Genomic DNA, 13949 nt, shown 5'->3' on the forward strand with positions numbered 1-13949 from the left:
GGTAAGGTAAGGTAAGGTAAGGTAAGGTAAGGTAAGGTAAGATAAGGTAAGGTAAATGAATGGTTAGGTAAGGTAAGGCAAGGTAAGTTGAATGAATGGTAAGGTAAGGTAAGGTAAGGTAAGGTAAGGTAAGGTAAGGTAAGGTGAGGTAAGGAAAGGAAAGGAAAGGAAAGGAAAGGAAAGGAAAGGAAAGGAAAGGAAAGGAAAGGAAAGGAAAGGAAAGGAAAGGAAAGGTAAGGTAAGGTAAGGTAAGGTAAGGTAAGGTAAGGTAAGGTAAGGTAAGGTGAATGAATGGTTAGGTTAGGTAAGGTAAAGGAATGGTTAGGTTAGATAAGGTGAAGGAATGGTTACATAAGGAGAAAGGAATTTCTAGGTAAAGTAAGATGAAAACAATGTAATGCGAGTGAAATTTGCATGGTACAGATTTTTTATCTTTGACTAGAAGAAATTGTGGTCTGCTAGCCCGGCTGGCCAGTCACCAAAATCCTTGAGTTCCATCTCCTCACAGAGAGAGAAAGGACTGGGTCCAGGACTATTTATCTGTCTGTCTGTACCGTGGAACCACATTCTCTCTGAGAGGGGGACCTAGTGAAAGTCCAGTAAAGTGGAACCCGCTTCTTCTTTCTCATCCCTATTTCACTCTCACTTTCAGTCCCTTTCTATCTGCTCCACTCTATCTCTCTCTTGATCTCTACTCTTATCTCACTTTCAGTCCCTTTCTATCTGCTCCACTCTATCTCTCTCTTGATCTCTACTCTCTATCTGTCAAGGAGGATTCCTTGGTCACTATGGAGTCAGTCTCCATGTCAGCCACTCACTCACACCCCCATCACCGTGGGAACAGCCACAGAGGGCAGGTAGAGGATGGTGCTGTTGGTGGAGGTGGTTGCTGCAGAGGCCGTGCCGGGGGTGAGGTTTCGCATCGTGGCATAGGGGGTCACGTTGGGGGCAGGGCTCAGTTTGGTGCAGATGTTGCTAATGGTTGAACGGTTGAACGGACTTGTCCGGGAACGATCCAGGTTCCTGGGCTGGTGCTGTGACCCCCTGCCGGGGATCCGCCCCTCCAGGAAGTAGGTGAGCATCTGTCCTTTGCCCTTGACGCTGACTTTGCCGCGACACACAAAGTCATAGTGACCCTTGATGATGCGCTGCACATCTTCTGTCACCTGTGGGTAATGTAGGACACATGGTAACAAACAACAACTGAATGATCACCTGCATATTGTGTGTGTGTGTGTGTGTGTGTGTGTGTGTGTGTGCGTGTGTGTGTGTGTGTGTGTGTGTGTGTGTGTGTGCGTGTGTGCGTGACTGAGAGTGTGTGTGTGCGTCTGTGTGCGTGTGTGTCCGTCTGTGTATCTGTGTGCGTCTGTGTGCGTGAATCTGTGTGCGTCTGTGTGTGTCTGTACATTTGTGTGTGTTTGGGGTGCTGTACCTGTATCTTGCCCGGTAGTCCGGTGGTGTCCATCCTGCTGGCCACGTTGACTGTGTTCCCCCAGATATCATACTGAGGCCTCCGCGCTCCAATCACTCCTGCTACCACTGGACCCACGTTAATACCTACACACACACACACACACACACACACACACACACACACACACACACACACACACACACACACACACACACACACACACATACACGCACAATGAAAATACATACATAATACATATCAGTATGATCCTCACTGTGGTTCACACAAATCTACAACGCCAAGTTTCTGCAGTCACACACATGCACACGCACACGCACACACACACACACACAGAGAGTCTGCAGACAGTATGGAATACTCGTTACCACAAACACAAAGTCATAATTATGGTTAAACCCTGCCTATTTCCACAATTTATCTTCTTAAAATCTGATTTTGAACCTAAGCCTAACCGTAACCCTAACCTTAACCACACTGCTAAACTTATGCCTAACCCTACCCTCAAATTAATGTAATTCTTTTAATGTGATAACTAGTGACAACCCCTCAGGTCTCTCTGTAACACGCTTCCTGTCACAAGGCTCTTTCAGTGACGCGTTTGAACGGACCGATGGAACACAGAGGAGATGGTGCTGACGGACAGCTAGTTAGTGTCAAAGGTCACAACTTTACGCATTGACTCTCACAAAAAACTGTGTGTGTGTGTTTTGACTCACCCACTCTCAAGACAAAGTCGTTGTAAGACTGGTAGTTGATGGCATCCAGTACATCAAACATCTCAACAGCAAAATCTGCCACTGTGCATAAGTGTGAGGAGGTGGACTTCTTAGCCTTGGAATCACAAGACAAGAAGAGAGAAATAAATACAAAATGGCACCCACTCATTTTTATCCCCAGGTCACATACTGTAAGTTGCACATTCCGTACAGCTATGAAGGAAGTTATCTAATGCAGCCCATATCATGAGGATTTAAAATAATGCTGGCTCACGAACAGTGTTGTTTGCATAAAGTTTGCATTTATGTCTCAAAATGAAAGCTTTGTTTGTCCACCTTAGAGGATCTCACTCACTCACTCTCTCACTCTCTCACTCTCTCACTATATTTATATATAGAATCTGAGGACCCTTGGATTTGGGTCTCCAGAAGCGGTTTGTATTGAGGTCACACCACATTTTCACACACACTCTGTATGCTATACTGTAGTTAAGTGTACCTTGGAGCCAGTGGTAGGCACCAGGCCTACTGCAGCCATGTATGTGCTGCCGATAGTTTTGATCTTCTCAATGTCCTTATAGCACTCTTTATCCATCAGCTATAGGCAGAGAGAGAGAGAGAGAGAGAGAGAGAGAGAGAGAGAGAGAGAGAGAGAGAGAGAAAGGAAAATAGATAAATAATTATATATACTGTAGGTTTACAGGGAGTTATTAGAGAGATGTGACTAGTAAGCATTATAAATAACAAACCAGAGTTGGGTTCATTCGAATTGAAGTCAGTCAATTCAGGAAGTGATTTGATTTTAAAAACCAGAAATCAACTAACTTTAGACATACATAGCTTCTCTTTTTAGGTTAATTGAAAATTCATTAAAAATAGATGTAAAAAATGCAAGTATGGAATTAGAAAAAAATTTAAGGTTTCTTTCCTGAATTGACTGCCTTCAATTCAAACTGACCCAAACCCTGTTATCAACTTTCAGCCAAAACAACCTCCTCCCCACATTCATATCTTCCTCTCCCTGAAGAGAGCAGAACTGTATGATCACGCCACTACTCTAATCTCTGACCAGCTAATGTCAACACTGTCAGTACACATGGAACAGTAGAAAGTGAAAGTAGAGGAGATGTTGGGCCACATCCCTATGCACTACATTTGACCAGGGCCCATAGGACTCTGGTCAAAAGTAGTGGACTATAAAATAAATAAGGTTAGATAGGGCTCTGGTCAAAAGCAGTGCACTGTATAGGGAATAGGGTGCCATTTGGGATGCCTCACCTCGTCAAAGTCTGCAATGATCTCGTTGAGCAGCCTGAGACACTCCACTCCCATGTTGTTGCCGTCCAGCTCGATGTAGAAGTCATTGAAATTAGCGATGGAGGCAAACAGCACTCCTACCTGACTATACGACTGGTAGTACAGGTCCTAACATAGATTCAGACAGGGAACCTGGCCGTTAGATAGGACTATTACACAGGTATTAACAGGTCCTGGGACAATTTTTTAGAAAGGGTTAAAGGAAAAGTTCATCACCCTGAAAGAACAGTTATTACAGAGTTAATGGTACCAGTCCTAGATCAGAGAGGCAGAAAGGGAGATACACAGGTTACATACACAGGTCCTGGGACAGTTGTTACATGGTTATAACAGTACAGGTTCTAAAACAGGCAGGCAGCTAGGTAGACAGGGAACAAGACTTACATAGGGCTATTGCACAGGTATTAACAGGTCCTGGGTTAACAATACATGTCATAGAACAGATACAAGGAACTAAAAGTTAGATAGGGCTAATACACAGATATGAGCAGGTCCTAGGACAGTTGTTACAGACAGAGGGTTAACAGTACATGTCCTAGAATAGAGGTAGACATGCAACCAGAGCTAGATAGGGCTATTACACTGGTCCAGGGACAGTTGTTACAGGGGTGGCAGAACAGGTCCTAGAGTGCCCTGGCATATTGGTACAGTGCATTGATGGACATAGGGATACATGGGATCAAGATGTTGTAACCATTCTACAACATTCCAGGGTTTAAGGGTCACCACTGTTCCCGGTATCCCTATGTCAATCAATGCACTGTACCAATATGCCAGGGCGCTGTAGGAACTGTACTGTTAACCCTATGTAAAAACTGTCATCTCTCTCCCTTGCTCTAGGACCTGTTATACCACCTCTATAACAACTGTCCCAGGGTCACTTCCTGGTTCCACTGTTTACAAAACAATCCTATCCTCGTGACGGGAATACACATGTCCTGGTTGGGAAGTCTACAGGATGTTTGATTTAAGCACTTCCTGTTCCTGAGAGGGGAGAGGGTGAGGGGCCTGGGAGAGGAACAGACATCAGTAGAACGGATATTGATCAATCAGTGGACACAGCAACGGAGAACCTGTCAGATAATAATAATATGCCATTTAGCAGAAGCTTTTATCCAAAGCGACTTACAGTCATGCGTGCATAATTTTTTTGGTGTATGGGTGGTCCCGGGGATCGAACCCACTACCCTGGCGTTACAAGCGCCGTGCTCTACCAGCTGAGCTACAGAGGACCACATCATATCACACCTCAACCAAACCACTTCCAAACCGTAACCAAACCACAACCAAACATCAACCACAACCACAACTAAACCACAATCAAATCTCAAACAAATATCAACCACAACCGCAACCAAATCACAACCAAACTGCAACCAAACCGCAACAACCATACAACCTTGGAGGTCAAAGAAGAAATTCTTAACATTTACTGTTCAAAAGTTCTCGGGCAACATCAAAACATGACCACGCATGATGCGGTCAGATCACACTTCAACCCAAACATGACCTCAAAACGACCTGATCGCACCAGCTCCTCCAGTGCACCGCTACCCAAACATGACGGGGAGAAGACCTAGCGGGGAACGGCGGGGACAGGGGGACGAGATGCAGGGTGACGGGGTGATGGGGGACAGGGGGACAGGGGGACAGGGGGACGAGATGCATGGGGGACGGGGTGATGGGGGACAGGGGGACAGGGGGACAGGGGGACGAGATGCATGGGGGACGGGGTGATGGGGGGGACAGGGGACAGGGGGACGAGATGCATGGGGGACGGGGTGATGGGGGACAGGGGGACAGGGGGACAGGGGGACGAGATGCATGGGGGACGGGGTGATGGGGGACAGGGGGGCAGGGGGACAGGGGGACAGGGGGACAGGGGGACAGGGGGACGAGATGCATGGGGACAGGGGGACAGGGGGGAAAGGGGGACGAGGCACAGGTGGGACGTGGGTGTGACTCACCATGTTGCGGGGGTTGGACATGAGGAAGTGCTGAGCTACGTGTGCAGGTAGGAGATTGAACAGGATCCTCTTGTTGTCCAGCTTGACTTTCTCCATGTCGCCTCTCTCCTCCTCTGCCTGCACAAAATACATGGAAACAAAAACAAGGTAGCCGCACATCTCTATCACTCTGATGCAATACATGTATTAGTATAGTCTGGCAACCTATTCCTTATAGGGCTCTGGTTAAAAATTGTGCACTACATAGGAATAGGGTGCCATTTGGGTTTCTGCTAAGAATCAACCAACAAATAACCAACACACCTGGATACAGACAGAATGAAAGAGTGATAGTCCTTTAATTGGTTTTCAGTTCAGAAAGTACTTCTCAGTGAGTCTCTTTCAGCTGTAATAGCTTTTCCTCATCACTAGAGGGGGGTAATGACTCACAAACACACACATACACACACATAAACACTCACCTGAGTGGCCCACAGGTAGTCTAGACGTAGTTTGAGGTCCAGTTGTCTACAGTGTAGAGCCAGAGCTACAGCAAACAACAGGAGACCCAGCACAGGATCATACCCCCGAGGGTGGAGCAAACCTCCCCTACACACACACACACTGCATTAAAACACACACACACACTTACCACACTTACCAATAAAGCATACCCTACCTATATTGAACCATACTCCTCTCACTCCCTCACGCCTTCGCCTCCCTCCCCCTTACCCCACGGCGATGCGGTACCCGCTGGTCTCCATGGCGATGGTGTAGAGGACCGAGAGAAGGAAGAGCAGGAGGATCTTGGGTAACGAGGAGACGCGGAGGTAAGGGACAACGGTAAGAGTTCCGGCCACGCAGGAGAGGAGAGCATAGGAAACGCTCGGACACACCCCCTCCGCTACCGTACCATTCACTGGCCCCAGCCGTGGCTCGCCCGGCGTATCCATGGAAACAGTCTCCACGGAGCTGCTACTGGAGTTACCTCCCATCATCCAGACCCAGGGTAAGCAGCTCACCTGGAGGAGGTAGGAAAAGGGTGAGGGGTAAAGGGGAAGGGGGAGGTTTAAAAAGAGAGGGAGAGGATATGCGGGGAAGGGAGCTCTTGTATGTCAGTCTAACAGTGGAGCTAACCTGAGTTTTAAAGCATGCCCTAGAGTTGCCAGATTTCAAACGGACATGATGACTTCTAAACACACACACTTACCACACAGGCTTGGGTGACAGAGTAGGTCAGCAGGACTAGAACCACACAGAGCACAGTTCGGATCTGAATGGTGAGACACCCTGGAAAACACTAAAGCGAGGAGAGGGAGAGAGAGAAAGAGGAGTTGAAGTACCAGTTTATCTCAATTATAGTTTTATGCATCTTGTCATTACTGAGGAGTGGAAAAGACAACAGAGTCTGAAAAGAGAATGAGTCTCTCTATGAGAGGGGGGAAATGAATGGAGGGGGAAGGACAGTAAGTCCACTCCACAGGCACTACACTGCTATAGAGGAGGAGCGGTAGACTATTCCCTATTTAGTGCACTACTTTTGAGCAGGGCCTATCGGTAGGGCCCTGTCTTTTGGTTAATCATGACCTGGATTTTAACATTTAGTTCAAGCCAACTGTCCCCTTCTCTTTTTATGTCAGAAGGTCCAGCTCCATCCTCAAACAACTGCTTTCATTTTTGGTCTAATTCTCATTTCTGGAAAAGGCTTAATAGAATAAAGGTAAAAAATCCTGGTCATGTGAAACAATGGGCAAAACACAGGGCCCTGCCTATAGAGAATGGAGTGCCATTTGGGACATGTCACAGGATAGAGCACAACACTAGGGAGAATAGCTGGTAACACTTTACTTGACACCCAGTGTCATAACACATTATGACACGGTCATAACCATGTCATAATATGTCATAACAGCTGACACAACTTGTCATAACCTGTCATAATATGGTCATAACACTGTCATGACCCATATATGTAAACCTGTTTTGACATATATTGCATTATTTTATGGCTGGTTATGACACCTACATGAATATATATATATATATATATATATATATATATATTCAAATGAGCTTTTATGACCATCATAATCATATAAGCCTGATAGGCTAATCACGTACATGCTCTTATATCAGTCATCAGTCAAAAAGAGGCTGTCCTGCTCCTGAAATCTGCTCCTGCATTCACCCCAGTCATTAGCAACAGAGCATTGGGGAAGTTGCATGTCTGACATCAGTGTGTGCACAATTACAATGATAATTTAACATGGTCAATTTCAAAAATATATATATAACGTAAACATACTATTGACGCGGAATGGAATGTTTTGCCTTGTGTAGTAGGTTTTGTGGGTTTTGACACTCTTATGTAGATGTCATAACCAACCATAAAATAATGGTCTAAATATATGTGTCATTACAGTGTTATGACCATATTATGTCAGCTGTTATGACCTATTATGACATGGTTATGACCGTTATGACGCTGGGTGTCAAGTAAAGTGTTACCAAATAGGTAGACTAGCACTAGTTAGGCAGAGTTCCCTACCTGAACACTTGTGATGTAAATGTACATCACACAGACCACATGGAAGCACACACACAGTATCAGCAACAGCAGCACCAACAGTCCCCTAGAGACAGAGCGGGAGCGAGCGAGAGAGAGAGCGAGCGAGAGAGAGAGAGAGAAAGAGAAAGAGAAAGAGAGAGAGAGAGAGAGAGAGAGAGAGAGAGAGAGAGAAAGAGAAAGAGAAAGAGAAAGAGAAAGAGAAAGAGAAAGAGAAAGAGAAAGAGAAAGAGAGAGAGAAAGAGAAAGAGAGCGCGAGAGAGAGAAAGAGAAAGAGAGCGAGAGAGAGCGAGTCGGAGAGAGCGAGAGGGAGAGAGAGATAATAAGTACATAGTGACTTTTCAACTTCTCTTACATCTCGTTACTTTCAAGACGTTTTCTTTGTGTGTGTGTGTGTGTCTGTGTTTATGTGTGTATGTGTGTATGTGTGTATGTGTGTATGTGTGTATGTGTGTATGTGTGTGCAACAAGATATCAAAGTTTGTCCGGGGGGGGCGGGGGGGTTAAGTTTAGGCAATAATTACGATTGGTTAAGTTGAGGGTTAAGGTTTGGTATAGGTTAAAACCCCAACATTTAAAACAAGTACCTACCACTGGGATTGAACCCTCAGAGCCGGAGCTCGTGGCTTAGGCTCATCCACAATCCCCGCCCACAATGCCCTAGCAAGCCGTGAGCCTGCTAGTGTTGTTACGATACCAGAATTTTGACATCGATACCAATACCAGGTTTAGTATCACCATACTTGATACCAAAACTATATTCATTGGACCTATGATTCATTATTCATTACAGCTAAATAATTTAATGTATTAGATTAATAGATTAGTTCCAAAACTACATAAAAAAACACTTTCAAGCTAATTTCTGAAGTTTCTATAATTGCAATAGTCTCTACACATCATAGAAACACAATGGATTTTACACAGCATTGTACTATTCCCAGAGTGCATTTCAACTCCCAGAGTGCAACGGTCCACCCAGGGCTACTGGCTGCTAGTGGCTACTGCTAGCAAGCCCAGACAAACGTGAAGTAGTCTAAATACACTGAGTGTACCAAACATTAGGAACACCATCAACACATTTTGAGTTGCACCCCCATCTTTTGCACTCAGAATAGCCTCAATTCGTAGGGGCATGGACTCTACAAAGTGTCGAAAGCGTTCCACTGGGATGCTGGCCCATGTTGACTCCAATGCTTTCCACAGTTGTGTCAAGTTGGCTGGATGTCCTTTGAGTGGTGGACCATTCTTGATATACAGGGGAAACTATTGAACATGAAAAACCCAGCAGCGTTGCAGTTCTTGACACACTCAAACTGGTGTGCCTGGCAGCTACTACCATACTCTGTTCAAAGGCACTTAAATACACTGCTCAAAAAAATAAAGGGAACACTTAAACAACACAATGTAACTCCAAGTCAATCACACTTCTGTGAAATCAAACTGTCCACTTAGGAAGCAACACTGATTGACAATAAATTGCACATGCTGTTGTGCAAATGGAATAGACAACAGGTGGAAATTATAGGCAATTAGCAAGACACCCCCAATAAAGGACTGGTTTTGCAGGTGGTGACCACAGACCACTTCTCAGTTCCTATGCTTCCTGGCTGATGTTTTGGTCAGTTTTGAATGTTGGCGGTGCTTTCACTCTAGTGGTAGCATGAGACGGAGTCTACAACCCACACAAGTGGCTCAGGTAGTGCAGCTCATCCAGGATGGCACATCAATGCGAGCTGTGGCAAGAAGGTTTGCTGTGTCTGTCAGCGTAGTGTCCAGAGCATGGAGGCGCTACCAGGAGACAGGCCAGTACATCAGGAGACGTGGAGGAGGCCGTAGGAGGGCAACAACCCAGCAACAGGACTGCTACCTCCGCCTTTGTGCAAGGAGGAGCAGGAGGAGCACTGCCAGAGCCCTGCAAAATGACCTCCAGCAGGCCACAAATGTGCATGTGTCTGCTCAAACGGTCAGAAACAGACTCCATGAGGGTGGTATGAGGGCCCGACGTCCACAGGTGGGGGTTGTGCTTACAGCCCAACACCGTGCAGGACGTGAGCCTCATTTTGACTTGTTTTAAGGACATTACATCAAAGTTGGATCAGCCTGTAGTGTGGTTTTCCACTTTAATTTTGAGGGTGACTCCAAATCCAGACCTCCATGGGTTGATAAATTTGATTTCCATTGAAACATTTTGTGTGATTTTGTTGTCAGCACATTCAACTATGTAAAGAAAAAAGTATTTAATAAGAATATTTCATTCATTCAGATCTAGGATGTGTTATTTTAGTGTTCCCTTAATTTTTTTGAGCAGTGTATTTTGTCTTGCCCATTCACCCTCTGAATGGCACACATAGACAATCCATGTCTCAATTGTCTCAAGGCTCAAGGATTTAACAAGTTACATCAATAAGGGATCATAGCTTTCACCTGGTTTCACCTGGTCAGTCTATGTCATGGAAAGAGCATGGAAGTTCTTAATGTTTTGTACACTTAGTGTATATTGCTGTCATAGATATGTGAGTGCATTTCCCATTACTTTTGGGTTGTAATCATATTTTTACGCTCACATGAATGTCATGCTGAATAATTGTTCATGTTATTGTCACTTAAAAATAATTCAAATTGAGTTGCTAATAAAATAACGTTACAATGCAAATGTCATGTGTAAAACAGTTTTTGGTCATTTTGGAACTAAACCTCCCTTGCACTGCACTGCTTTGTAACACCTTTTGCTTAGTTGTTTTTGCTTAGTTGTTTTGGTGGGCTGTCCCTCATCATCTGCTCTGTAATCAAAGTATTCCCATAGTTTGCATCTGCAGCCAGTTTTGCCAACAAGCTGCGGGCGTGGAGGTATGATGTTTTTGTTAGAAGAAGCCATACTGTCGGCATTTTCTCTCTCCTCTCGCTTGCTTTTCAAAAGTGGCTTGCGCCGTGTCACCTGCATGCGCAAGCACAGACTGACTGGCTACTGCCCCCTTGAGAAGATTCAGAAAAATTTCTAGACAGACTCGATCCTCTCAATTGGTACAGTGAGGGGAAAAAAGTATTTGATCCCCTGCTGATTTTGTACGTTTGCCCACTGACAAAGAAATTATCAGTCTATAATTTTAATGGTAGTTTTATTTGAACAGTGAGAGACAGAATAACAACAAAAAAATCCAGAAAAACTAATGTCAAAAATGTTATAAATTGATTTGCATTTTAATGAGGGAAATAAGTATTTGACCCCCTCTCAATCAGAAAGATTTCTGGCTCCCAGGTGTCTTTTATACAGGTAACGAGCTGAGATTAGGAGCACACTCTTAAAGGGAGTGCTCCTAATCTCAGCTTGTTACCCGTATAAAAGACACCTGTCCACAGAAGCAATCAATCAGATTCCAAACTCTCCACCATGGCCAAGACCAAAGAGCTCTCCAAGGATGTCAGGGACAAGATTGTAGACCTACACAAGGCTGGAATGGGCTACAAGACCATCGCCAAGCAGCTTGGTGAGAAGGTGACAACAGTTGGTGCGATTATTCTCAAATGGAACACAAAATAACTGTAAATCTCCCTCAGCCTGGGGCTCCATGCAAGATCTCACCTCGTGGAGTTGCAATGTTCATGAGAACGGTGAGGAATCAGCCCAGAACTACACGGGAGGATCTTGTCAATGATCTCAAGGCAGCTGGGACCATAGTCACTAAGAAAACAATTGGTAACACACTACGCCGTGAAGGACTGAAATCCTGCAGCACCCGCAAGGTCCCCCTGCTCAAGAAAGCACATATACAGGCCCGTCTGAAGTTTGCCAATGAACATCTGAATGATTCAGAGGAGAACTGGGTGAAAGTGTTGTGGTCAGATGAGACCAAAATCGAGCTCTTTGGCATCAACTCAACTCGCCGTGTTTGGAGGAGGAGGAATGCTGCCTATGACCCCAAGAACACCATCCCCACCGTCAAACATGGAGGTGGAAACATTATGCTTTGGGGGTGTTTTTCTGCTAAGGGGACAGGACAACTTCACCGCATCAAAAGGACGATGGACGGGGCCATGTACCGTCAAATCTTGGGTGAGAACTTCCTTCCCTCAGCCAGGGCATTGAAAATGGGTCGTGGGTGGGTATTCCAGCATGACAATGACCCAAAACACACGGCCAAGGCAACAAAGGAGTGGCTCAAGAATAAGCACATTAAGGTCCTGGAGTGGCCTAGCCAGTCTCCAGACCTTAATCCCATAGAACATCTGTGGAGGGAGCTGAAGGTTCGAGTTGCTAAATGTCAGCCTTGAAACCTTAATGACTTGGAGAAGATCTGCAAAGAGGAGTGGAACAAAATCCCTCCTGAGATGTGTGCAAACCTGGTGGCCAACTACAAGAAACGTCTGACCTCTGTGATTGCCAACAAGGGTTTTGCCACCAAGTACTAAGTCATGTTTTGAAGAGGGGTCAAATACTTATTTCCCTCATTAAAATGCAAATCAATTTATAACATTTTTGACCTGTGTTTTTCTGGATTTTTGTTTTGTTTTTCTGTCTCTCACTGTTCAAATAAACCTACCATTAAAATTATAGACTGATCATGTCTTTGTCAGTGGGCAAACGTACAAAATCAGCAGGGGATCTAATATTTTTTTCCCTCACTGTACATGACATGGGACAAGTACCGAAAGCAACAAAACTCTAGTACAGAATCGGTTTTCAAGTTCTAGTATTGAAAAAGTACCGAAGTTTTGGTATACTGTGCAACAACAGAGCCAACTTGATGGTAATAATGCTCACCATTGCTCCTAGTGGCCAGTATTGAAGGCATCTCCCAATGTCCTGGGTACCTGGACAAACATCCAATACTAAATTGGATCTGGTGTGTGTGTGTGTGTGTGTGTGTGTGTGTGTGTGTGTGTGTGTGTGTGTGTGTGTGTGCGCGCGTGTGTGTGTGTGTGTGTGTACGTACGTACTGTGGTATCATCAGAAGATAGATAAGGCCAAAGAGAGCAGCGAGGACCAGAGAGACTATCACTGCGCTGATGAAATTACCATCATACTCCAGGTTATACTAGAGATAGAGAGGGAGAGAGATAGTGATCCAGAGAGTGAGAAATGAGAGAGAGGGGGGAGGGGAGAGAGAGAGAGATAGATAGAAAAAGAGGGGTGAAGAGAGAGAGTAGTGATTATTGACATGTAATTAATGAAAGGAAGGAGCATCTGAAACTGTTTTTCACCCCTTCCAGAGTTGAGATTTATCTTTGAAATGTCAGGTCATCTACACACACACATAGAGAGAGACAGAGAGACAGAGAGAGAGAATGGGGCAAAATATGAGTTGTAGTTAAACAAATGTAACAATTATGTAAACACTGTAGCCAAAGGACAGTCAGTCTATGTGGAACCATACTGACCCAAAGACCCCTTTGAGCCCTTCAATGGTTCTTTGCAATTCAAAAAATTGTTATTTCCTTTAGTGATGAATTAATTAAAATGTAGGGGCGGCGGCTCTTCAGAATATTTTGGGGCGTGGTTTGCGCACAGCTCTTTTTGTGAAACCATGAGTGAAAGTGTCATTCCAGTTTATCTAATCTGTTGTGTTATGCCAATACATGTTATATATGACTATGGCCTTGTGTTAATTGAGAACATTTGACTAAGTCAGTAGTTCCCAATTCTCTGCTCAAAGACCCTCATCCATTCCAGAAATAGCACACCTGATTCAACTTGTTAATAAACACAATAATAAAACCTATGGAGTTTCAACCATATAATATGGCTATTAAACCAGAATATAAACCCTGTATGGTTCTACAAAGAATATTTGAAATTGAGAAAGATTCTTTATAGAACCATTCTCCATAAAGGTTCTATAAAGAACCATAAAAAATTGTTCAGAAACTATTCACACCGCTTGACTTTTTCCACATTTTGTTTTAATTCAAAATGGATAAAATGTAGATTTTGTGTCACTGATCTACGCACAATATCCCATAATGTC

General features: G+C 44.5%; 1 protein-coding gene across 1 annotated transcript in view; it reads right to left on the reverse strand.

Annotated features, from left to right (window-relative positions):
- Positions 1–211: 211 nt before the first annotated feature.
- adcy1a (adenylate cyclase 1a) overlaps positions 212–13949 on the reverse strand; it is a 62431-nt gene continuing 48693 nt past the window's right edge. The window contains exons 10-20 of the mRNA XM_041840184.2: positions 12922–13019; positions 7966–8050; positions 6628–6717; positions 6150–6439; positions 5897–6023; positions 5436–5552; positions 3430–3576; positions 2651–2749; positions 2152–2266; positions 1433–1557; positions 212–1166 (exon numbers count right to left, since the gene is read on the reverse strand). Of these exons, the coding sequence (XP_041696118.1) occupies positions 819–1166; positions 1433–1557; positions 2152–2266; positions 2651–2749; positions 3430–3576; positions 5436–5552; positions 5897–6023; positions 6150–6439; positions 6628–6717; positions 7966–8050; positions 12922–13019 (1641 nt within the window). The 3' untranslated portion in view covers positions 212–818. The remainder of the gene's footprint in view (positions 1167–1432; positions 1558–2151; positions 2267–2650; positions 2750–3429; positions 3577–5435; positions 5553–5896; positions 6024–6149; positions 6440–6627; positions 6718–7965; positions 8051–12921; positions 13020–13949) is intronic.

Source organism: Coregonus clupeaformis, chromosome 20 (genome assembly GCF_020615455.1).
Source record: "Coregonus clupeaformis isolate EN_2021a chromosome 20, ASM2061545v1, whole genome shotgun sequence".
In the NCBI taxonomy this organism is placed as follows: Eukaryota; Metazoa; Chordata; class Actinopteri; order Salmoniformes; family Salmonidae; genus Coregonus; species Coregonus clupeaformis.